The 27,053-nt window shown below is 40.1% G+C and overlaps 1 protein-coding gene across 4 annotated transcripts; it reads left to right on the top strand.

Moving 5' to 3' along the window:
- The first annotated feature begins 2,069 nt into the window (after positions 1–2,069).
- Positions 2,070–25,974, top strand: RAB23 (RAB23, member RAS oncogene family). Of its 4 annotated transcripts, XR_007355929.2 has the most exons (8): positions 2,075–2,397; positions 8,050–8,259; positions 9,290–9,375; positions 13,032–13,188; positions 18,519–18,601; positions 19,864–19,956; positions 20,836–21,056; positions 22,541–25,974. XR_007355929.2 is itself a non-coding variant. In XM_048845215.2 (7 exons), the coding sequence occupies exons 2-7, from the start codon at positions 8,105–8,107 to the stop codon at positions 20,973–20,975; spliced, it is 714 nt and encodes a 237-aa protein (XP_048701172.1). In that variant the 5' UTR covers positions 2,070–2,401; positions 8,050–8,104; the 3' UTR covers positions 20,976–25,974. The 4 variants fall into 4 exon arrangements, 3 of the variants coding, with proteins under 3 accessions (XP_048701172.1, XP_048701171.1, XP_048701173.1); XM_048845215.2 differs by having other exon boundaries at positions 2,070–2,401; positions 20,836–25,974; XM_048845214.2 differs by having other exon boundaries at positions 2,077–2,397; positions 20,836–25,974.
- The last annotated feature ends 1,079 nt before the right edge of the window (positions 25,975–27,053 follow it).

Genomic DNA, 27,053 nt, shown 5'->3' with positions numbered 1-27,053 from the left:
AATGTAATGTCTACATTAGTACTACTGTCATGGGTGACTTTGGCCTACTTGTTTGGGGAAGTGGTGTTATTGTGTTGGTGTAACAGGGTACCTATGTCAGTAGGAGACAAATTTAGATGTGGATGCATGCAAAACTAAGTTGAAACAAGTCAAATTATGTTGACATAACTGTGTAGCGTACTACTCCTACTCAAGATTCTCCTGTTTGTGCATCTCAAGACTGCATTAGCTCTTTTTGTCACAGCTTACCAGTGGGAGCTCATGTTTAGTTGATTATCTACCACAATCCCCAAATCTTTTTCAGTCACTGCTTCCCAGGATAATCTCCCCTTTACAGTAAGTACGGCCTTCTTTCTTTGTTCCTAGATATATATAGTTACATTTAGTCATATTCAAACACAGATTGTTTACTTGTGCCCCATTCACCAAACTATCTAGACTGCTCTCAATCAGTGATGTGTCCTCTTCATATTTACCACTTCCCCTATTTTTGTATCATCTGCAAACTTTATCAGTGATGATTTTATGTTTTCTTCCAGGTGATTGATAAAAATGTTAATTAGCGAAAGGCCAAGAACCAATCCCTGCAGGACAGCACCGAAAACACACCCACTCAATGAAAATTCCCCATTAACAATTACATTTGGAGACCTATCAGTCAGTTTTTAATCAATTTAGTGTGTGCCATGTTAATTTTATATTGTTCTAGTGTTTTAATCAAAATGTTGTGCTGAGAACTAACCATGACAATTGGAATCACAATGGGAGTGTTGTTCTTTACATAATAAGTGCTATATAACATATAGTCTGAAAACTCAGGCCCTAGCTATCTCAAATTGGGCACCCAACATTAACAGACTCTTGACTTTAATCTCTCTGTACTTCGGTTCCACATCTGTAAAAGTGGCATAATAATACCACCTTACTTCATGTGTTGTGAAAATAGATTCATTTGTATCTGTACAGCACTGCAATCCTACAGTAATGAGCACCATAAAAAACATAAAGAAATTAATCATTGTGATTTCAAAGCAGGGTTTGAATAGTGTGCAAATAAGGCTGAGGGTCACACACCAAACAATGTGGATAATCACACATTTTAATAGCATAACAACACAATTCTTCACTTGTCTCTATGTTCAGAAATTAGCACATTTGAGATTTTAGTCATAAAACAGTTTCTCTCCCCTTGTCTGGTATTTTTTAAGGGTCATGAGAGTGAGCGGGTTCAATATGATTCTCCATATTGTTTACTCTGGAGCCAGAAAGCATCACAGGGTTTATATCTACTAGACTTTTGAGGGGCCCTAGACTGGTCCTTACATTTCACACATGTGAAGCCTAGAAGGAAGGAGTCTCAGTGTCCAGATTAGCCTCTACAAACGCATTAGGTGCCTTGTGTTCACTGATAAGAGGATGGAGCTCAGCTGTTTTCAGTGCTGGCAGATGACAGAACAAGGAGCAATGGTCTCAAGTTGCAGTGTGGGAGATCTAGGTTGGATATTAGGATCCACTATTTAACTAGGAGGGTGGTGAAGCACTGGAATTGGTTACCTAGGGAGGTGGTGGAATCGCCCTCCTTGGAGGTTTTTAAGGCCTGGCTTGACAGAGCCCTGGCTGGGATGATTTAGTTGGTCCTGCTTTGAGCAGGAGGTTGGATGGACTAGATGACCTCCTGAGGTCTCTTCCAACCCTAATCTTCCATGATAATCCATTAATTCAAGGCACAGTCTAGTGAGTGCAACCCCATGCAAGCCAGTCCAGTCCACCTGTACCGTCTCACTCTTTTGGATGGTGAGGTAGAGTCGGGAGACCACTAGACTGGGGATTAGGCAGGGCTCACTCTGACTCTACCTCTGGCATTTGGGGAGGATTCATCTACCTTTGGGAGAGTTTTCAAGCATTCTGATCAGCTCTCTCCATGCCCCAAATACCCAGCTGTGAGCAGCGCCCGCCCACCTACTCTCCTCCATTACTTTAGGGGCTGTTGTAGTTTAATGCCACACTCCACAGCCGGTTCTAGTTTATATAACGGGCCTGCACCAGAACCCTGGAGCCAACCTCCTCCGGAGCCACAACCCAGGTCCACCTCAGGGGCTAACCACAGCGAGGGAAGCCCAGGGGCCCTGCTCCACTTTACTCCCTGCGGGGAGGCCGCAGGGGCCGCCGCCGCCGCTGGACGAAGACGCTCCGGCAGGCGGAGGCAACGGGCGGGGACCCCTCCGCGCCGAGCCCGCGGCCCTGACGGTGTTTCCGGGTGCGGGAGCCGGGATGTGCGTCCGGGTTGGGTTGCCTCCGCTGCGCGGCTTCCTCCCGCCTCCGGGTCTCGGAGACGGAGCCGCAGCTGCTCAGCCTGCAGCGGCCCCCCCGCTTCCCACGGCCAGCGCCTCCGAGCGGGTCGGTGAGCCACGGGGGCGGGGGGCGCGGCTGGGGTGCAGCACCGGAGGGGCGCGGAGCCGGGTTTGGGGGAGCGGGGTCGGGGCTGGATTTGAGGGGGAGAGCGGGGCTGGGATGCGCGGAGCCGGGTTCGGGGGAGCGGGGTCGGGGCTGGATTTGAGGGGGAGAGCGGGGCTGGGATGCGGGGAGCCGGGTTCGGGGGAGCGGGGTCGGGGCTGGATTTGAGGGGGAGAGCGGGGCTGGGATGCGGGGAGCCGGGTTCGGGGGAGCGGGGTCGGGGCTGGATTTGAGGGGGAGAGCGGGGCTGGGATGCGGGGAGCCGGGTTCGGGGGAGCGCGGTCGGGGCTGGATTTGAGGGGGAGAGCGGGGCTGGGATGCGCGGAGCCGGGTTCGGGGGAGCGGGGTCGGGGCTGGATTTGAGGGGGAGAGCGGGGCTGGGATGCGCGGAGCCGGGTTCGGGGGAGCGGGGTCGGGGCTGGATTTGAGGGGGAGAGCGGGGCTGGGATGCGGGGAGCCGGGTTCGGGGGAGCGCGGTCGGGGCTGGATTTGAGGGGGAGAGCGGGGCTGGGATGCGGGGAGCCGGGTTCGGGGGAGCGGGGTCGGGCCCGCTGGGATGCCGTGGGGAGCGCGGAGCCGGGTGCGGAGGAGCGGGGTGACGCTCTCGGGTGCGGGGTCGGGGCGGGGATGGGACGGGAGTAGGTGGAGGAGAAGCGGACTGGGCGCGCACGGCTTGGTAACTCCTGGGTGGAGGTGGTGGGGGTGCTGTTGCTGCCGCCTGTGGGGTTGGCAGGCAGCCCCCGCGGGGTCGGGTTGCCCTGCTCTGGGAGGATGCTACACGGCGGTGGGGATGGGCGCTGGTCGCCGTGGGGTCGCACTGTGCCTGATGGGCAGGGCCCTGCCTGCCATGCAGTTTGGGCGGACGGGGCGCGGCGTGGTGTACGCTGGCTGGCTTGCCCTGGACTCGGTAGGGAACGAAAGTGGCTTGTGTGGGGTGCTTGATTTACCTAGGGAAGGGGAGCAAGTGAGTGTGGAAATGCCCTGAAAAGAACAACATAGGGAGGGGTTAAGGAGACCGCATGTATTAGACCGGCTGCGATCATCCTGTTCCCGTAATAGCGGTATTGCTGCAATGGGGAAGCGTAGGATTTATCACAGTTACACTTGGGACCAGCCTAAGCATCCTTTAGAAATCCAATAGTACAAGCGTTTGGACGCTACAGTTTTGTTTGTGCAGATACCTTGATAGTTCTCCCAGATAAATGTCTTTCTGTATAGAGTATAAGCAGTGACTGAAAATGACAAGACAGCTTCCAATGTCTTCAATTTACTTGGAATTTTAGTTATTCTTTGTGATTATTCCCTAAAAATGTATATATGTGTCATAACTATATTTACTACAGTAAGAGATAGTATAGTGGTACTTAAATACTGCTTACATGCAGGGGTGCTGGAGATGGAAGAACTAAAGAGCCATCTCTTCACACTTTTTAGATGTGGGGCATGCCCCCTATTTTGAGAACCTGAACTCAGAAGCAGCACAATGGGGTGGAGGCCAGGGGTCCTGCCCCTGTCCCTTAGCCCCTGACCAGAGCTGGGTGGTGTAACAACTGACACTTTCCCTTGGCCTGGCCACCTTTCTGCCATGTCAAGGGGGCGGGCGCTGGGCCAGTTTTGAGTGGCGTTGCAAACCTGTGCACCGGGTCACCATACCACTCACTGAAATTTGGCCAAGCTGCCTTATGGTCATGATGGGGGGCAGCCAGGTCAAGTTTGGCCCCCAGACTTTTGCAATCCTTGTGGCACCACTGCTTACATGGATGAGAAAAGGGGAAGGGATCAGGCATTCCAGCTCTGCCAGTGTGTGGTCTTGGACAAGTCCCTTTATCACTCTATTTTCCCTTCTTTAAAAATGGGGAAATACTTATCTCACAAAAGGTACTTAATATTATAGAAATGCTAGTTATTCATTTTATAATATCCAAATACTGCAATAAGCAGTGCTTTCATTACTCATAGGAGACTTTGCATTTTATGGGTGTAAATTCAGATTTGTTCATCACCACCCACTGCTAATTTCAAGTGTTTGTGAAGTACTCGTTGCCACCTCAGAATGAAGCATGTTCAGAACATGTTTAACTTTAAATTTTTCTGTGCTTTCACATTAGAAATTTAGTTCATGCAAGAGCTGCACGTTACTAAAAATCTGTCTGTGAGCTTTGCCCATTTACACTAGTAATTTGGTCCTGTTCACAGTTATGGAAATTTGCATCATTGCCATTATGCTGGTGTAAACTCGTAATGAAGAGCTGCTGCCCCAGAGCAAAGCTGATTTTGCAGTGGTGCAGCTTATTTTGGTAACATACCAAAGTTACCTTGATTTTTTAAAAAAACTTTCTAAAGGGAGGGGCAATCTGTGTATAGTGGGCAATGCCTAGCTCAGTGTGGGTGCTAACAGAATATAAATAATAACTTTCACATGGGTTTACATGGTAATTATTCCTTAATCACTTCACTTTTGATTTGAACTTTGTGGAGAGGACATTCTTTAAATTCAAGTCTGACTTCAGTTATTTTCTTGATATAAAATAATTCAGAATTCCCTAATATTTTAAAGGAAGAAAATACAAAATTGACAAAGCATAGAAGCTATTGTGAAGTAAGTGCAGTATCATGATAACATTATAAAAATTGTTTGATAGAAAATTCTGCTTAATATAAAACTGCTGTACAAACATGACAACACAATCCCACATATTATTTTTAAATATACTATAATAAATAACTTGAGTCTTAGTGAGTGCTTATTACCATGTCAAAGGATAAGTAAACCATTTCAGTGCCTAAACTTGCCTGAAAGTGGTATTTGTTCATTCCCTGAGAAAGAATTGCTGTTCAGACTGATTAACAAGAATCAGTATAAGGCACATGGCTTTGGAATCAAAAACTTACTAATTGTATAGTCAAACATTTCCTGAGGAATCCGTATGAGATACATATGTGGGTATTAGAAGCAGAGATAGGGGAAATAGGTGTGAATTTAGGTCCTAATCCTGTTCTTATTGAGGTCAAAGGCAAAAGTCTAAATGAGTTTAGTGGAAGCAGTAGCAGGCCTGGTATACCGATTAGAAATGGAATCTGAGGAGTATAAGCTAAATACATCTCTTGTAACCAAAATGCAGGTATTTGCATAATAGAAGAATATGGTTTCCCCATTTACACAGCCTGCTGAGACCAAAAGATCTTTTTTTCCGTAAACTCTCATTTTAGGCAGCTGTTGGCTTTGAGGCTGCCAAGGAGAAATTCTGTCAATAGGATACCACAAATTCAGTTAAGTTTCTAACTGTAAGAACAAAAGACACCAAAAACTCATGTATTTGCCTGTGTTTATTTTGGATGCATATTTCTTCCTTGTCATAAGGTAATACATTGTAGATTGTGTATTTGCCAAATAGCAGATTTGTAAAGTTCCTTAAGACTAATAGTAGCTCTAGCTTCATAAGCAGCTTGTGGCACATAGCAACATAACTTATTTTTAGAGTTTACACAAAGTACATGTTAGAATAGAAATAATGCTAAACTTTTATCATCTTTTGTAAAAACTGTGTGCTTTCAGCTCTGCCCTGTTGTTACTACGGCTATGTATTATTTGTATCATGGTAGTGCTTAGAAACCCAAACAGAGATAGGAGCCCGTTGTACTGGGCTCTGTACAAACATAGTAAGAAACCATCCCCGCCCTTAACAGTTCAATCTAAATAAGCAAGACAAACAAAAGAAGTATTTTTATTAGAGTTGTCAAGTGATTAAAAAAATCATGATTAATTGCACAATTAATCACGCTGCTAAACAATAATAGAATACCAGTTATTTAAATATTTTTGGATATTTTCTACATTTTCAAATATGTTGATTTTAATTATAACACAGAATACAAAGTATAAAGTGCTCACTTTCTATTTATTTTTGATTAAAATATTTGCACTGTAAAAAACAAAAGAAATAGTATTTTTCACTTCACCTAATACAAGTACTGTAGTGCAATCTCTTTATCATGAAAGTTGAACTTACAAAAGTAGAATTATATACAAAAAAAACCCTGCATTCAGAAATAAAACAGTGTAAAACTTTAGAGCCTACAACTCCACTCAGTCCTACTTCTTGTTCAGCCAATCACTCAGAAAAACAAGTTTATCTCCTGCAAATTGTAATGTTTCCTGCTTCTTGTTTACAAAGTCACCTGAAAGTGAGAACAGGCATTCACATGGCACTGTTGTAGTTGGCGTCGCAAGTTATTTATGTGCCAGATGCGCTAAAGATTCATATGTCTCTTCATGCTTCAACCACCATTCCAGAGGACATTCGTCCATGCTGATGATGGGTTCTGCTTGAGCGAAGCAGAGTGGACTGACGCATGTTCATTTTCATCATCTGAGTCAGATGCCACCAGCTGAAGGTTGATTTTTTTTTTTTGGTGGTTCGGGTTCTGTAGTTTCCACAATTGGAAACGACTGTTTTATTGGAGTGTTGTTCTTTTAAGACTTTTGAAAGCATGCTCCACACCTTGTCCCTCTCAGATTTTGGACGGCACTTCAGATTCTTAAATCTTGGGTCCAGTGCTGTAGCTATTTTTGGAAATCTCACATTGGTACCTTCTTTGCTTTTTGTGAAATCTGCTGTGAAAATGTTCTTAAAACGAACATGTGCTGGGTCATCATCCAAGACTGCTATAACATGAAATGTGGGTAAAACAGAGCAGGAGACATACAGTTCTTCCCCTAGGAGTTAATTCACAAAGTTAATTAACAGTATTTATTTTTTTAACGAGCATCATCAGCATGGAAACATGTCTTCTGGAATGGTGGCCAAAACATGAAGGGGCATACGAATATTTAGCATATGTAGCACGTAAATACCTTGCAATGTTGGCTACAAAAGTGCTATGCAAATGCCTTTTCTCACTTTCAGGTGACGTAAATAAGCAGCAAGTAACAGTATCTCCCATACATGTAAACAAACCTGTTTATCTTAGCGATTGGCTGAACAAGAAGCAGGACTGAGTGGACTTGTAGGCTCTAAAGTTTCACATTGGTGTTTTTTTTTAGTGCAGTTATGTAACAGAAAAAAATCTACATTTGTAAGTTCTACTTTCATGATAAAGAGACTGAACTACAGTACTTGTATGAGGTGAATTGTAAAATACAATTTCTTTTATCATTTTTACAGTACAAATATTTGTAATCCAAAATAATAATATAAAGTGAGCACTGTACACTTTGTATTCTGTGTTGTAATAGAAGTCAATATATTTGAAAATATTTTAAAAATCCAAAAATATTTAATACATTTCAATTGGTATTCTATTGTTTAACAGTGAGATTTAATGGCGTTTGATTTTTTTAAATCATGATTAACTCAAAAAAAATTAATCACGTGAGTTAGCTGCGATTAATTTACAGCACTAATTTTTAGCCCTATTTTATAGCTGGAGAACTGAGGCGCAGAGATACAAAGTGATTTTCCCAAAGTCACACAAGAAGTCTGTAGAAGAACTGAAAATTGAAACCAGATCTTGAGAGTCCAGCCCAGTGCCTATTTACAAGACCTCTTTCTATTTATGATATTTTTATTAACATAATATTTACTTCAATTACAGATTTGGGAGATAAAATTCATGCTCCTGAAGTAACTAGAGGTTCTCAGCTGCAGAGATGTTGGAGGAGGATATGGAGGTGGCCATCAAGGTGGTGGTGGTAGGAAACGGAGCAGTTGGGAAGTCCAGTATGATTCAGAGATATTGCAAAGGAATTTTTACAAAAGACTACAAGAAAACTATTGGAGTAGATTTCCTGGAGAGACAAATTCAGTATGTATTCAGCAGATGTCATGCAACTTATGCCTTTATTTTCTTAGTGCTGTTGTGATTAGCAGGCATGTGGAGATTTGGAACTCAAACCATCTCCCAGACTAAAGCCTGGGGGATTTTTTGTTTTAACGTCTTGTTCAGAGAGTTAAAAGTGAAGCATATGCACAGTAATTGGATCACTCAGTTTTCCACGCAAATACAAGATTTATAATTTGAAATAAAAAATAAAACTCAACCTTTCAGACATACTTGATGACTTGTCTAAGAAGGTTTGTTTGTATATGTGGAACTACTGATTTTTATTTACATTCCTTGTTTAAATACAAGGAAACATTTGTTATAAGTTATGTGGTTAAAAATGAAAGCAGGAGTTTAGTATGTGAAATGGTTTCAAATAGCTGTTTCAGATTCTTACACTATTGATAGTGTAAGCAGATGATATCTAATCATATTTAAAGGAGGGGAAGGTATTAAGGTAATGAAAAACATAAGTTCACAGATCACCTAAGTAGATAAAATAAATAAATGTGTTGAAGGAGCACTGTCCAGGAGCATAGGTTTTCTTTTGACACCGGATTTACAAAACCCAGTATGAATTTTAAAAAACATGATTTTTGTCTGTTTTTTGTCTTTGAACATTTTCTGTACTATTGGAAATTTGAGCTCAACAGCATTGCACTATTGCACTCCATGCATCTGAAGTGGGGTTTTTACCAACGAAAGCTTATGCCCAAATAAATCTGTTAGTCTTTAAGGTGTCACCGGACTCCTCTGAGTCTCTCTATGGCTCATATGATTTAGTGCAATGCTAACGAGACTCGTCCTTTTTTTCTCTGTCCAAGCAGAATGAAGTGCAAAAAAGTAAACAGTATCAATGATGAAAAATAAATTTTTATTTTCCATTCTCATCCAAAATACATTATAAAGAAGAGAAATATTTTAATACATGTGTGCTTTATTCTGAGTGTCTCTTTCATCTTGAGTCTCTGTATTCAGTGTGTTGATGAAATATTTATTCCATTTATTTCAGAGTAAATGATGAAGATGTCAGGCTGATGTTGTGGGACACAGCAGGTCAAGAGGAGTTTGATGCAATAACTAAGGCCTATTATAGAGGTAAAAAACCCTATATTTTACATCTTGATCTTTATTTTTTATAGGTAACTTGAGAAAAATGTAATACAGTTGGCCTAATCAACTTTCTTTTTTGAGTAGTAGGGATGTTTTATATTTAACGGCAATGCGAAGACCAGTTCAGTTATCCACACTATTCCTCTTTTTTTCAAATGGGAGGGAACCTTTTCAGATTCTTGAGCATTTATTTCCAGACATGCAGTATATCAGACTTCATTAAGTGCCATTGAATGCAAAATTCACAGAGCTCCCATTTAAATAGGATAGAACATAATTAGTCTAATGGCTGGATAGATTTCTGAAGCCAGAAGGATAAGGTGAGGGGGGGAGAAGGGAGGATTTGGTGTCAGAACCTTTTTGTGTATGTGTAATTACACAAGTCCTTCTAACACCAGAATTTATCATGGATAAAAAAAGAAAAATTAAAGTGGAAATAATATAGCTTGCTCCTATATCCCACTCATTTAAAAAATAAGTCACTCTAAAAGTACTTAGTGTATAGCGATTTTAAATGGACTTCAGAAAGAATTCTGGTGAGCCATAGCACTCAGTGGAAAAATTGAAAGACATTGGCGTAGACACTTGTTTGATTCTATAGCCATCTTTCTGCATTATCCTGCTATGTGGCTGTTGTTATTGGTGTCATGTCATATGGCAGTTTGCCATCCAGTTCAGGTGCATCAAAATGGATGATGATCTGCCTTGAGATGTGTGAGTGAGGAGTTAATCTATATCTACCTACTTGTAATTTTGTATTTGGTGAGCAGCTCTGTACTGTCTTTTCTTTATAAGGATTATATAGCATTTTGTATACCTTGGGGAGAAATTCTAAGGGTCTCTACTTAATTTTTATTCCAGCCAGCTCTTTTTGACATTAATAGGAATTTGCCTGAGTAAGGACTATATCTGGCCTTTTGTAGTTTTCAGTGAACTCTGATGCCAAGTTAAACTTTAGGCTGTATTTCAGCAATCTTAAAGAAAAATCATGTCTTCACTTGAGGACCCTTCCCTCCCACATTCTCCCTTCAAAAACATGTTGCAAGTCACCTCTGTGCTTAACATTCAGAAGGAAATGGTGCAGGGGTCTCCCAGGAGTCTAATCTGGATGTGGGGATATCTTAAAAGGCTTCTGTAGCCACAGTAACTGTGTTAAAACTGAGCAAGATGTGGCTTCCAGAAGGTGGTGCCTGCCCTGTAGCATTTCTGAGCTTCAAAGACCCCTAACTAAGGTAGGTGAATGGGCAACAAGGCAGATGAAATTCAGTGTTCACAAATACAAGGTAATGACACATTGGAGGGAATAATTTGATCTACACAAAGAAATAATTTAGAATCAAAAAAGTGTATCAGCTCAGGAAAAAGACCTGGACATCACTGTGGATACCTCAATTAAGACCACTGCCCAATATGTAGCTGTGGTCAAATAAGCAAACGAGATGATGGATACATAAGGAATAGGATAGGGAATAATATGGAAAATAATATAATGTCATTATATATCTCAGTGGAATGCCCTTACCTGGTATACTGTGTGGAGTTTTTGTCACTGTATAGGAAAAAAGATATATAGCAGAAATAGAGGGGTGTTGAAGATGGGTGATGAGGATATTTAGGGTCATGGAAAAATCCTCAGGTGAAGATTAGACTGGAAAATTTGTGCCTGTTTCACCTTAGTGAGAAAATGAATAAGGAGGGACCTGAGAAAAGTATACACAATGAATGGTTTAGAAAAACTAGATTGAGACATTCTACTTGCTCTCATACAATAACAAAAGGATATTCAATGAAGCTGAAACTTGGAAGAGTCACATTGATTAAAGGAAATATTTTTCCACAAAGTGCCCAGTAAGATATCTGCCACAGAGTATCCTGGAGGCCAAGCAGAACTCACAAAAATATTAAATATTTATGTGGATAACAAGTATCCAGCATTATAATCGTAACTATTAAACAGAAGTTTTGAAAGGAATATAAATCCTCAAGGTTCCCTATGTGTTCAAGCTTGCTGATGCCTTTGGGCCACTGGATAATCAAAAGACCATTGACTCATATTTTCAGTAATGACTGTCAGCCACTTTACCAGTAACACATTCATTAGCCCATTGACAATCTACTGGCAGTACCATCACAATAGCAAAAGAGTTGCTGCCACTGTGTATAAATGTTGTAAAATTTTGGTCATTTCCTTCCAAACGACATGAGGGAAATGTGCATGAATTAGAAATTAACTTTTTTTTAAAGCTCTTTGGGAAAAATATTCGTTCATAAAACAAAACAGAATCCTGAAAATTTTAACTTTTCAAGCAAAAAACCTCCAAAAAAACAAATTGCTACAGCATTTTTTCACATGAATTTGTAATCTAAATGACAGGTTTCAGAGGAACAGCCGTGTTAGTCTGTATTCGCAAAAAGAAAAGGAGTACTTGTGGCACCTTAGAGACTAACCAATTTATTTGAGCATGAGCTTTCGTGAGCTACAGCTCACTTCATCAGATGTTTACCGTGGAAACTGCAGCAGACTTTATATACACACAGAGAATATGAAACAATACCTCCTCCCACCCCACTGTCCTGCTGGTAATAGCTTATCTAAAGTGATCAACAGGTGGGCCATTTCCAGCACAAATCCAGGTTTTCTCACCCTCCACCCCCCCACACAAATTCACTCTCCTGCTGGTGCTAGCCCATCCAAAGTGACAACTCTTTACATAATCAAGTCGGGCTATTTCCTGCATAGATCCAGGTTTTCTCACATCCCCCCCCCCACCCCCATACACACACAAACTCACTCTCCTGCTGGTAATAGCTCATCTAAACTGACCACTCTCCCAGCAGGAGAGTGAGTTTGTGTGTGTATGGGGGTGGGGGGGGATGTGAGAAAACCTGGATCTATGCAGGAAATAGCCCGACTTGATTATGTAAAGAGTTGTCACTTTGGATGGGCTAGCACCAGCAGGAGAGTGAATTTGTGTTGGAGGGTGAGAACCTGGATTTGTGCTGGAAATGGCCCACCTGTTGATCACTTTAGATAAGCTATTACCAGCAGGACAGTGGGGTGGGAGGAGGTATTGTTTCATATTCTCTGTGTGTATATAAAGTCTGCTGCAGTTTCCACGGTAAACATCTGATGAAGTGAGCTGTAGCTCACGAAAGCTCATGCTCAAATAAATTGGTTAGTCTCTAAGGTGCCACAAGTACTCCTTTTCTTTTTGTAATCTAAATGTAACAATCTCAGAAGTAGATGGCATACTTACAGTATGAAGTATCTTTACAGATATTAAAGATTACCTAGGTACTTATATGGCTCTTACTGTAGTATCTGAGAAGCCTCCCATATTAGTAAAAATGAGCAACAGACAAACACATCTCTTCCCCCCCTCCCCCACCTTTCTCTGCCTGCTGGAGTAGCTTGAAAGGTAGCAGAATGACAACTATCTGGAAGAACAGTATTAATGACAAAATAAGATGACAGTCTATTAATCTTACTTTGAGGCTCCCTAACCATCATTTTGACACAATACAGAAATAAAACTCTGCCCTTCTGAAATGAAATGAAAAGCCACCATATCCCAAATATCTTTTTATAGGTTTGTCTTTATTTTTGTCTTTCTTAATTGATAATTTGTCTTTGTTTTTAGGAGCCCAGGCTTGTGTGCTTGTATTTTCTACCACTGACAGGGACTCTTTTGAAACAATCCCCACCTGGAAGGAGAAAGTAGTGGCTGAAGTTGGAGACATTCCCACGGTGCTTGTGCAGAATAAGATTGACCTCCTGGATGACTCTTGTATAAAGAAGTAGGAGTTTCATCATATTGTCTTCTTAAATCGGAGGATTTATTGCAGTCTTTTATTTTTCAAAATCTATGGGAGTTGATGGTGAAGACTAATGTAATCATATGTTTACTAAATTTCCAAACCTAGGGCCTAATTCTGCAACCATGCTTGGATAATTCCACAAACCTTAGTGGTGCTACTCCCATGAGTAAAGTTATTCATGTACTTATGTGTTTGCCAGATTGGAGACTTAGTGCTCACTTCAAGTTCTCTTTTTATTTTCTGTTGTTTTCTAAGCACCTTCAAAAATGAGCAGGAAACACCACAAATAGTCTGGTTGGGCCAAAATGAGAAATTACTCCATTTTGTACTCAGGCAACTGTAAAATATGCCTTCTCTGCAGCCCAATTTTACAATAGTTGTTAAACTCAGTTGTAGCCCAACCACATTATATACTCTAGTTTGGTTAGTGAATGCACACAGTGGCCAAACTGTGTTAAACAGATTTTAAAATGTGCCTTTATATGTTTGCTTTTGTTTTCTCTTGAAATTGTTCTTTCATATACTCATGTTTTATCAAAGTACTATATTTCCATATTCTAGAAATTTACAACCCATTAACATCCACAAACTCAGTCACTCTCCGCTCCTTCGACTACAGACCCAGACCCTTGGATCTTAAGAACAATGAACAATCCTCCCAACACTTGCACCCCCCCCCACTTTCCTGGGAAATGTTGGATAAAAAGACTCACCAATTTGCATAGGTGACTACAGACCCAGACCCTTGGATCTGAGAACAATGAAAAAGCATTGTTTTCTTACAAGAAGACTTTTAATAGAAATAGAAGTAAATAGAAGTAAAGAAATCACCTCTGTAAAATCAGGATGGTAGATACCTTACAGGGTAATTAGATTCAAAACATAGAGAACCCCTCTAGGCAAAACCTTAAGTTACAAAAAAGATACACAGACAGAAATAGTTATTCTATTCAGCACAATTCTTTTCTCAGCCATTTAAAGAAATCATAATCTAACACATACCTAGCTAGATTACTTACTAAAAGTTCTAAGACTCCATTCCTGGTCTATCCCCGGCAGAAACCAGCATATAAACAGACACACAGACCCTTTGTTTCTCTCCCTCCTCCCAGCTTTTGAAAGTATCTTGTCTCCTCATTGGTCATTTTGGTCAGGTGCCAGTGAGGTTACCTTTAGCTTCTTAACCCTTTACAGGTGAGAGGAGCTTTCCCCTGGCCAGGAGGGATTTCAAAGAGGTTTACCCTTCCCTTTATATTTATGACACGCCCCCCAAATCCCAGCTAGGGTGAAACACTGGCTGGGATTTCTTCCTGGAGCTCTAGGAAAAACAGAGTTAATAAGACACATGCATCTCTAAATATACTACCAAGTACATAAAGACTAACAATATTTTCTACATCTCAAGGACGATTTTAACCAGTTGATTCTGGGAAACTTTCACGGGAGAGTGCATCAGCCACTTTGTTAGAAGCTCCTGAGATGTGTTGGATGTCGAAATCAAAATCTTGGAGAGCTAAACTCCACCAAAGAAGTTTTTTGTTAGTTTCCTTGACGGTGTGAAGCCACTTCAGTGCAGCATGGTCGGTTTGCAGGTGGAAACTCCGTCCCCAAACATATGGGCGTAGCTTTTCCAGAGCGTAGACAATGGCGTAACATTCTTTTTCAGTGACTGACCAGTTGCTTTCCCTCTCAGACAGTTTTTTGCTGAGAAACACTACAGGGTGGAATTCTTGATCAGGTCCTTTCTGCATTAAAACTGCTCCCACACCACGCTCGGACGCATCTGTGGTTACTAGGAACGGTTTGTCAAAGTCTGGGGCCCTTAGTACAGGGTCAGACATGAGTGTCGCTTTAAGCTTGTTAAAGGCCTTCTGACACTTTTCGGTCCGCTGAACAGCATTTGGCTGTTTCTTCTTGGTTAGGTCTGTCAGTGGGGCGGTGATTTGGCTGTATTGCGGTACAAATCGTCTGTAATAACCAGCCAAGCCTAAGAAGGATTGAACCTGTTTCTTTGACTTTGGGACAGGCCACTTTTGGATAGCATCCACTTTGGCCTGTAGGGGGCTGGTAGTTCCTTGACCCACCTGGTGCCCAAGGTAAGTCACTCTGTTTAGGCCTGCCAGTACCCCTTGGTTAAGTCCAAGGTAGAGATGAACTGGGCCCATCCCAGTTTCTCTAATAGTTCCTCTGTGCGTGGCATTGGATAGTTGTCTGGGCGAGTTACAGCATTTAGCTTACGGTAGTCCATGCAAAAACGTATTTCCCCATCTGGTTTGGGAACTAGAACCACTGGAGATGCCCATGCACTTCCAGAGGGGCGGATTACACGCATCTGTAACATATCCTGGATCTCCCGTTCTATAGCAGTTTTAGCTTGAGACGACACCCGGTAAGGTTGGACTCTAATTGGGTGAGCATTACCTGTGTCAATGGCGTGGTATGCCCGTTCAGTCAGTCCTGGGGTGGCTGAGAACATTGGCGCGTAGCTAGTGCACAGCTCCTTGATCTGCTGTCGCTGCATACGCTCAAGGGTCATGGAGAGGTTCACCTCTTCCACACCACCAGCACATTTCCCTTCGTAGTAGACACCTTCAGGCCACTCAGCGTTGTCTCCTCCCTGGGCTGTAAACTGACAAACCTTTAATTCTCTGGAATAAAAGGGCTTTAGAGAATTAATATGGTACACCTTAGGCTTTCGGTTGGAGGAGGGGAATGCTATGAGATAATTAACAGCTCCCAGGCGCTCCTGGACCGTGAATGGCCCTTCCCACGATGCTTCCATTTTATGGGCCTGGAGCACCTTTAAGACCATGACCTGGTCTCCTACTTTGAAGGAATGCTGTCTGGCATGTTTATCGTACCAGGCTTTTTGCTCTTTTTGAGCATCCTGTAAGTTTTCTCTAGCAAGGGCTAAAGAGGTTCGGAGGGTGTTTTGTAGGTTGGTTACAAAGTCCAGAATGTTAGTTCCTGGAGAAGGTGTAAATCCCTCCCATTTCTGCTTCACCAACTGCAATGGCCCCTTAACCTCACGGCCATATACAAGTTCAAATGGGGAAAACCCTAAACTGGGGTGTGGTACAGCTCTGTAGGCAAAGAGCAACTGCTGCAACACTAGGTCCCAATCATTGGAGTGCTCATTTATGAATTTACATATCATGGCCGTGAGGTTAAGGGGCCATTACATGTCATAAATATAAAGGGAAGGGTAAACCCCTTTGAAATCCCTCCTGACCAGGGGAAAGCTCCTCTCACCTGTAAAGGGTTAAGAAGCTAAAGGTAACCTCGCTGGCACCTGACCAAAATGACCAATGAGGAGACAAGATACTTTCAAAAGCTGGGAGGAGGGAGAGAAACAAAGGGTCTCTGTTTGTCTGTATGCTGTTTCTGCCGGGGATAGACCAGGAATGGAGTCTTAGAACTTTTAGTAAGTAATCTAGCTAGGTACGTGTTAGATTATGATTTCTTTAAATGGCTGAGAAAAGAATTGTGCTGAATAGAATAACTATTTCTGTCTGTGTATCTTTTTTGTAACTTAAGGTTTTGCCTAGAGGGGTTCTCTATGTTTTGAATCTAATTACCCTGTAAGGTATCTACCGTCCTAATTTTACAGAGGTGATTTCTTTACTTCTATTTACTTCTATTTCTATTAAAAGTCTTCTTGTAAGAAAACTGAATGCTTTTTCATTGTTCTCAGATCCAAGGGTCTGGGTCTGTAGTCACCTAGGCAAACTGGTGAGGCTTTTTACCAAACCTTGTCCAGGAAGTGGGGTGCAAGGTTTTGGGAAGTATTTTGGGGGGAAAGAAGTTTCCAAACAGCTCTTCCCCAGTAACCAGTATTTGTTTGATGGTGGTAGCGGCCAATCCAAGGACAAAGGGTGGAATATTTTGTACCTTGGGGAAGTTTTGACCTAAGCTGGTAAAGATAAGCTTAGGAGGTTTTCATGCAGGCCTCCACATCTGTACCCTCGCGTTCAGAGTGGGGGGAGGAACCTTGACAACATTATATGCTCTAGTTTGGTTAGTGAATGCACACAGTGGCCAAACTGTGTTAAACAGATTTTAAAATGTGCTTTTATATGTTTGCTTTTGTTTTCTCTTGAAATTGTTCTTTCATATACTCATGTTTTATCAAAGTACTATATTTCATATTCTAGAAATTTACAACCCATTAACATCCACAAACTCAGTCACTCTCCGCTCCCTCTTCCCTGTTCTCTCCTCCATAGACTGAATTGTCAATTCATTCTATTCCATTCTCTCCCTCACCCTGGAATCAAACTCAGAAACTGCAAGTCTCATTCCACCCAGCATCCACTTCCTCTACTCTTATTTGTGCCTGTGGAGAAAGTTGGATGACCATGCTGAATAATTCTACTATTAATTCAGTCTCCCCTCCTTTAGTTCTGTAGTTTTCCTGGTCTAGCTAAACTACTTCTCCCTCTCATTGTTTCCTACGCTGACTGTCCTCGCTTCCTGTTCTCCCCCTTTGATATCCTCCTAAAGCTCAACTTCCCCTTCCTTCACCCACACAGGATATTACTGATTTTCAAAGAGAAAATAAACAAGATCAGATGTGACCTCCTCTTTCATCCGTGTCACCAACACTGAGATTTCTCACTTCTTTTACTTCTGTAAACCTTCCTTCTCATCTCTTCCCACCTCATGACCTCCCTTGTCCCAGTTTTCATGCCCTCTCTCAACTCCTTAAAATTTCACACTCAAGTTTTCCCCTCACAATACAAACATACTATGGTCTCCCCTTATTTTAACAAACCAAAAAACCCACCCTCATCCCTTTCCAGCTACTGCCCTGTCTTCTGCCTTTCCTCTTTAAACTCATTGAAATGCACCCTGTTTAACCTTGCTTCAGGTTTATTTTTTCGAGCTCTTTGGTCCCTTCCAATCTGCTTTCTTTCTCTCCCCCCCCCCCCCCCCGTAAGACCATCTCTAAGATCTTACTTGTCTCTGTCCATATTACTAAAATTTTCATTCAGGCCATCCTAATCTGTTTTCTTGATTAGTTGCAACCTCCTGCCCTTTGGCTTTTATGACACCCATCTCACTACTGCCAGGGAGGTTTTTTTAAAACACAATCAAATAGACATGAAAATGTAACAACTCTTAATTGAAAAGGAATGCTCCAGCAAAACATCTCATTGTTTAAAGTGGACAGGTCATAAAGTAATTAAAGAGTAGCTACCTCCTCACCTGATCTTCTGACTAAATTAATTCCAAATAATTTTGTGTACAGTATTGATACACTGGTATAATATACAAATTAGTATTTACAAGTTTTTTCTGTTGTGCAGTGAAGAGGCAGAAGCATTGGCAAAAAAGTTAAAGTTAAGATTCTACCGAGTGTCCGTGAAAGAGGACCTAAATGTAACTGAAGGTAAGAGATGGCAAATATAGGATTCTGTCCTGTCCTCTGCCATGTAGCATTGCACATCTGTGTAGCCTGGAAACTAATCTACTGGTTTTATAATGTTTTTGGCCACTCTCATTTCCTGGCACTGCACTATAGTCACAGTAGGAATGACATCTTAAATTTGATTGTCACTTGATACAGTTATGTAACATTTTTTTTCTTTACTTGTAGTTCTTCTGTTTTTCTTCCACATTTAAGGTAAAAGTAAAATTTTCAAAACTGCTTAAGTGATTTAGATATCTAAATCCTATTGGCTTTCAATGGGAATTAGGCTCTGAAAATTTTACTGATAAAGCTTAAGTATTTATGGATTCCAAGTTGTTCAACAGTGTACAGTTGAACGTAATTGCTGAAAAACTTTGAACATGAATGCAGCTGTCTGTCAGTAATGTCGTACCAACTTCTATAATACTGCTATTTTTATGCATAAATTCAGTTTCATCATAGTAATATATTCCAGGCAGTGCCTTTCTAGCATTTATAGGGCATTCTGTCATTCTCATTTAATCTCATTTCTTATATCACCACACAAGATCCAGAAGTGCACTATTTCTCCTTTTCACTTAGATTTTCATCCTGGTAAACAAATTTGCAAGGGAAAAATAAACAAATTTAAAAATCTACCTATTTGTGCATTATTAAAGTACATTACTAAACTGCAGATATTTGTTGATACTGTGTATGGCTTCTGAAAATTCCCACATATAGTAGACTACTCACAGTCCTATCCTCATCAATGTAGCAACAGTTAAATTAGTACTGAGAATACTCATTGCCCAATTTTTTTTAAATTCTTTTTAGATCTTGTTTTACATGATTGCTGTTCTATTATAAACACTTGCTGTAAGACCTATGTGTAGTAAATGCTTAAAGATGCTACCTTATTTTAACAGTATCTACAAGTTGTAATCTTTATGACCACATGTATGTACCCGTGCACTGTGGTATAAAGCATAACAAACTATATATAACCCTGATCTTGCAAGTGACTATGGGTAGACCCATGTGGAAGTTAGTGATGCTCTGTATTGGTACAACGATCTGCCTACATGGAATCTGGGACTGGGACCCGTAGTATCAAATCAGGTGCTTATAACTCAGCTTTGTAATCAAAATGAATCTGTAATACTAAGATGAGCTCATCTATTATGAAGCTTTGCAGAGATGTCCATGTGGAGATCCCTATCTTGGATCTCACACTCTAAGTATCTTTTTTTGTATTTCAGTTTTTAAATATTTGGCTGAAAAATATCTTCAAAAGCTCAAACAACAAACAGCTGAAGATCCAGAAGTAGTACATACAAGTAGTAACAAAATTGGTAAGTATGCAACAATAAATTGCAGCAAGTCAGTATTTTATGCTGACGAAGCCTGCTATTAATTACCTACGGATCTGATCCATCTTCCATTGGAGTCACAGGGAGTTGATTCAGGCTCCTAATTAGCTTTTTTCTACCCTACTATGTTGTCTATTATCCTTTTGTAATGTAGTCAAACTAATGTACTAACAATGCTGGCCAATGTTTCTGAACTACCCTTTTTATTCAGTTCTTGGGAAAAACATTGTAAGGACTTGAGAATGGATGTTTCCCTGACACTTGCCTTTTTTTTTTTTTTTAAATGTAATTGGTATTAGTGTTAGTCACGCTGGAGCAGATACACAAGAGACTCACTGTGGAAAGTTCTGGCATTTAATGAGAAGGGCTTTGTAAACTTTGCCTTTTGTGAAGAAACCTTGAACTTTAGTTCTTTAAAGGACTTTTGAGTCCACTGATTTTTTTTCTCCTTAACGCACTCTTTTTATACTACCCTTTTCCTCTCCTTTATCCCAACAAAAGTTGCTAATTTAAAAGCCCTGTCATGTTTGTTTGTTGTATTACTCAACTAAACATAAGTTTGTTGCCATCTGATTAGCATCTGAGTAAGTATGCTACTCTCCAGTTCCTTAGCTGTAAATTTTGTGCTGGTATTAAACCTCACAGTGGCATGTATTTAACTCCAGCTGGCTCTTGTTCAGAAACATAGCTTATTGAACTCTAACTGCAAGTGACCACAAGAATAAATAACTGTTCAGGAATTAAAGAGCTTGTGTTTGAGATGTATTACTACGCATTAGTAAATGCTTTTGCATATTCAACATATAAAAGGTATAAAGAGATTCACAGAAATAGCTGCTTTTTTTTCTTTAAATTATATAGGTGTGTTTAATACAGCTGGTGGAAGTCATTCGGGCCACAATTCTAGTACACTTAATGGTGGAGATGTCATCAACCTTAGACCAAACAAACAGAGGACCAAGAAAAACAGAAGTCCTTTTAGCAGTTGCAGCATACCTTAGAACCACTTTTGGAAGGAAAACGTATGACAGTCATTTGAATGAAGTTGTGCAATTAAATACGGAATACAGCCAGCTATAGAGGTATTTTACCAGTGCTCTCGCAAACCTTGCACCTACAGGATCCTTGACAGATGGTGGATTTAAATAATATTGCTGTTGCAATGTTTATTTTGTATGTAAAGTGAGACCCCGGTGGCAAAAAAATATATATATCGAACCATTGTTGCCCCTGTGCATTTTGTTTAAATTGGATGAGCTTTTCCTGTTTGAAGGACTGTACAAAGCTATGTAATAGGTTTGGCTGAATTGTTAAGCATATTAAAAATGTAAGCATAGTGCTTACAAGTATTGGTACATACTAATATGACCCAAGGTGAAGTAGCTTCCTTCCAACTAAGTTTACCAGCAAATTTGATAGAAGAGTGGTAGTCAACCAGGACTCTGAAAAGTAAAATGAGAAGCAAAAGGCAGACATCATATTTGTCAGATTACACTAATACATATTCTGGCAATTTTACTGGTGCAATAAGTTTTGTATGTTATATGAATGTTAAGTAAGGTGTGCACGTAGATATTTGGTACAAATACTCAGACCACACAAGAGGATACAGTATTGGATTAAAATAGCATCCTTAAAATTATTTTCACTTAAAATTTTGCATTTCAAATAAGACTTTTTCCAAAGGAGTTCTGTTCATTAATTAATTAACTCACTACACTTTGGGCCTTTAAAGCTTAGGTTTAAGAAGAGGTGTGCCAAAAACGTTTTTTCCTTTTTATCTTGTAATGCACTACAGATATTTTTGTAAAGTTTGTTTGTGTCAGTCATAAAAGGGTAAACAGTTAGTATTGTTTCTGATAATATCAGTCCTCTAAATGGAACCCATAAAATTTCAATTGTATTCCTGTCTAAAAATATATTGCTGACATCTAATATGTTCATGCTACATGAACTATGAAAAGTATGTTGAATTTGCAGAGTGGGGTGTCAACAAAATGTCTTAGGTTCTATTGAGAAATAGGTGTAAACTGAGTTCTGGAGGATCCAACAAGTTGTAGCTGAAGACTAAATCACACATTAAACTAATGAGACCCTCTTCTCGTATTCGGAGTTATGCCGCAGGTTAAAAATCTAATTCTGCAATATCCGATCTAAGGGGTAAAGTTTTCAGAAGTGACTTGGGGCTTGCCTACACAGCGCACCAATGCACGTTAGAGGGGTATGATTCCTAAAGCACACCAGATTGCACCTAAGTGACCCATATTCCTGCTAGCATGAACTAAAAATTCCCTAGTGCGCATTAAGATAGACGTGCAGTAGGGAACTTTTAGTTCATGTCAGCAGGATTTGCATGCACAAGTTAGTGCACAACACATTGGTGCGCTTTGGAAATGACATCACTCTCGTGTGCATTGCCATGCTATGTGGACATTCAGGTATCTAAGTCTAATTGAAAGTCAATATAACTTAGGCTTCTAAATCACTAAGATGCTTTTGAAAATTTTCACCCAGTTCTCTCCAAACATGCATTTTAAAAATATCCATTTTGTTTGTTTTTGTGTAGTGTTGTATAATTTTAATTTTCTAGGATTTTCTACAACAAAGCTCTGCCAGCAACAAATGCAAAAATATTCTGCTTTAAGCTATTCAGAATTTTAATAGTTTTTAAACGGATGTACTAGAGTGAAAATTACATGACCTGGAGCTGTAAGTATTCAATATAGATTGCTACACAATTCCTATTAGTAACTGATTTTCATTGTACATTAATGGGTTGGTTTAATAGTTATACTTTCAGTTTAGTCCATCATTTTTCTACTTTTTCCCAATACCATGGGAGAATTTCTTGTGCAGTAAACATATAATGCAGTAAGTCTGCACTCTTGTTAGTACTTTGTATATATGTTGGAGGAGGGACTTACCTTTTCATTAATTCATATAATAAGCGTAACTTGCTAATTTCTGAGACCTTGAGCATGAAAACTGAAATGTACTCTTGGTACCAATCTGATATGTGGGTAAACTGTGTGCGTGGTGATACTTACAGACACTAAAATAATCTGAAGTGCTGCATTGTATGTTCATATAGTCTATTTCCTGTGAAGTATCTTGTTTCTGTGACAAGCTGTTGCTGCATCTCCCATTGCTGGCAATGAGATGGGCATTGAGGCACTCAATCCCTCTTCTATTAAAAAAAAAAAAAAAAAAGGTTCTTACTGCAGTGTTTCTTACATACTCTGTTAGATAAAGGCCTTTATTTTTTAAAAGCGCATTTAATCATTGTATGGATGTATAAATGGGGCCAAATTTTACCTCTTGTCAATTTCATGAGTAAGATAGCAGGATTTGGTAAGAAAGAGAATCAATCTCGTACATAATGTGACATCTCAACATTTTAGGATTTAAGTAGAGTGTATATTTGTGCAGAATTTTGTCAAACATTTTTAATGTTGAATTTTTTACATTATGCCAGTAGCCTGCCAGTTTTACAGTTTTAAAAAAAACAGGACTGTCTATAACTTGAGTTTTTGCCTTATTTCACTTTGTACAAAGTACTGAAGAATAAGAGCCTTTATTACACCTAATTGCCATTTGTACTGTTATGTTTACGGTCTGTCATTATAAACCACTTTTTTCAGGATTGAAAACTTGACAAAAGGTTCTATACCAGGCTGAAACTTGTCAGGCTTACCAAATATGAGGGAAGCTTAAATGTATTACAAGGAGACTACTTGCATGCTTAAAGTTAAGCACATGTGTAAGTGGTTGCAGAGTCAGGTAGTAAGTAGTGTGGTTATTTTCCTTCCCACCTCTCACTGTAAAGTGGCTCTTCATTTTATGTTTTAACGTTGTGGAGAGTCCGTTTGCAATATGGCTGGAAGTGATGCAGAATGCAACAAATTGACATTAGGATGATAGTCTATTGTGCATTTGTGCTAATTAAAAATTTAAAGGATTTTAGCATGCAGATATGCAGCAGCAGACTAGCAAGTTGCAGAGTTCCTTGGGCACTCAACTCTCAGATGTAGTTTCTAACTCTGAAACCAGACATATTTAAATTATTAGTACTCACAGCTCCATATGATTAGTTTATATTAAAAACTAATCTTACAAAAAAAGAAACACATTAATGTGCACTCTCAATTAAAATATTTTGGAGAGACAGTGTGGTTTACTCTCCAAAACTAAGACCTACAGAGCTGGTAACAAAATGCCATCAGTGCATCTCATTGTGACAATGTTGTAGAAAAGGATGTGGTCCTCTGTTAGAAACCTACAGCAGTGGGTATCCTTACGTACTGAATCATGAACAACTGTTCCCATCTCAACAAATGAAGTTCTTTTCTATAGGTACAGTAGGAACTAGGCTCACTGCATTCCAATTACATCTGGTGACCTCTCTTGAATCTCTGCACTGGGTGTATTACTTGCACCCTGTCACAACTGTTTGTGCTGCTATCAACTGATAAGGCCATTAAAGGAAAACTTCAGTAATTAGTTATGCCTTAGCTAAGTGAGTGTTTACTAAACTAGTCTATACACTACAGGAGCAATTTTTAGAAACATCTGTTACTATTTCATTGTATCCATTCAGCGAATGGGCTTGCTTCGTTAGTAAGGCCTGCCTTTTTAATGATACTTTTCAGTAGGGGATGCTATTTGATGCGAAGTAGGATGGCTATGATTCATTTTCCTTTGGAAATAACAAAGCTCTGAGTTACAATTTCAGTCATTTTAAATTTTCTCTTGGTTAACCCAACTTAACTTTTTAAAAATTATAGAATTTATAGCTTCAGAGCTTTCTGATTTTTTCATTGTTTCCTAAAGGCAAAGCTTATCCTTTCAGTCCAAATGTGCATCAGCATATTTTCAAGCTGATTCCCTGGTTTTTGTTTTATTACACTTGTTTTACTCTTCTTTGTAATTAGTGATTAGACTATAGCTTATATTACACTGTAGCTTTTTTGGTCACTTCTACAGATTGTATCTTTAAAGGGAATTCAGCAGTTGAACACATTGTACTGCTAAGAGCTTGTGCCTATATACAGTGCATAATGCTCAGTGAACATGCACTTTGAACATGTTAATTCATAAGTCTGATGGTTATCAGTTAATCAGTAATATGAGAATTCATTATTTGCACTGGTGAACCTGCTTGTGGGTACTCTCGCTTACAACTACACAATGTATAAGTTTATTGTATTCCAATGATAATACCAAAAACTGCATTAGGTTTCTAAATGCCTCTATATAAAATTTTGCTCAGTAACATGAAGAGCAATTATGGTCCATTTAGCTAGCTTCATTAAATTGCCTTACTATATTGCTATAAGGAAAAATCACTTGTACTGATCATTAATGTGTTCAGTAAAATCTGAGGCTCATAAATTCAAGCTGTACTGTATTGACAAATAGTATGTATTGTACTCCTAATACCTAATCAGAATGGGTAAGAAGAATTAACAGTGAGTCTTGCAAGAGTAATAAATTTAAGACTTTTTACACATTATTACAGAAAGATGAGAAGTCTTTCAAACAATTAAAATTCAAAGGTTAATTCCTCTTTGTATGATGGGAGAGACCATGACCTAAAAGCCAAGTGAACCTTATTTAGGTAATACTAAAAATAGTATCAGGTTACCAGTAGAATTAGGGTAATAGTGATATATTATATGTCTAGTGAGCATTCCTTCTCTCTCATTTGAAACAATAGGCTGCTGACTAAACTTGGTCAAAATATATTAATCAAAAAATTAGTTTGGGCCAAAAGGGATATTGCTCTCATCACTAAAATAAAAATCCATTGTTACTAATAAGTGACTTATCTAAGTTGCATATTTCTATGAATCTGAATGGTTAAAACAAATCAAATGTATAACCTTTTATCACCATCATGTACCCAAGTAAATGGAATATACTTATTTTTTTAGAAATTCATGTCAACATGACCTATAGTTCATACTCAGACAAGTGGAAAAATAAATGTTTCAAAATGAATACTTTGTGTGTGCTATTTCTATAAAACCACTGAAAGTTAATTTTAACCTGTTTTAAGTGACATTTAGCTGTGTCACAGCAGTTTGTAAACATTACTTACTTGAATAGTGTTTGGGCTGCATAGCATGTTGCTGCTTCTGTAGGTACATTAAATAGTTGAGGCATCAAATTGCTAGAAATTGCTATACCCCTGTGGCTGTGTAACCAAGTCTGCATCTCCCTAACAGTCCCATGTGAAGCAATGCACTCCAGAGTCTGGTGTGACTGATTCAAATTAATATGCTGTCAACAGTGGAGAGAAAAGGTAGTTATCATAACCATCTTAATGAACAAGTAAGTTTAGGAAGAGAATCCAATAGAACCACCACTTGCCCTTGATTTTAGATAGTAGAAGTTCTATGATTAGACTGGGATAAGACAATCGGCACAATGGAGGGGCTTAGATCACCATTTTAGATCTAGAAGCCTGTGACTGATGGTAGACGTTTAGGGATAAGAAATGTTAGAAATAGAACAGAAGGATGTTTGATTCACTGAAAAGATACCTCCAGACTGATATGAGATGAGCTAGCTGCTGAATCCCTGCTTGTTTTGAGCCTCCAGAGACTGAATAGGATCCAGGCACTGCTGCTGTCTTAGGGTACAGATCTCCTGTCAGGCACCCCTTCTGAGAGTTGCAATCAAGAGGACTGTGGTCAGGCCCTAGAACAGGGGTGGGCAAACTACAGCCTGGGGGCCGCATCTGGCCCTTCAGATGTTTTAATCCGGCCCTTGAGCTCCTGCTGGGGAGTGGGGTCTGGGCTTACCCAACTCCATACATGTCCCCTCTCCGTCTCCTGCAGTAGGGGTAGCCAAGGGCCTCTGCATGCTGCCCCACCCCAAGCGCACCCCCACCCCGCAGTTCCCATTGGCCAGCAACTGGCCAATGGCGTCTCCCTCCCGCCACAACCAAGACAGGCGGAGTAAATCAGGGGGTGGAGGTGGCACTGCCTCCCTGGACCCGCCATATGGAGCTGGCTTGAGCCCTGCTGGCCCCTGCCACCAAAATAGAAATCATACTATGCCTATGGCCGAAGCCC

The sequence above is a fragment of the Caretta caretta genome, chromosome 3 (assembly GCF_965140235.1).
Source record: "Caretta caretta isolate rCarCar2 chromosome 3, rCarCar1.hap1, whole genome shotgun sequence".
Classification (NCBI taxonomy): domain Eukaryota; kingdom Metazoa; phylum Chordata; order Testudines; family Cheloniidae; genus Caretta; species Caretta caretta.
This window is presented reverse-complemented; position numbering and strand designations above follow the sequence as displayed.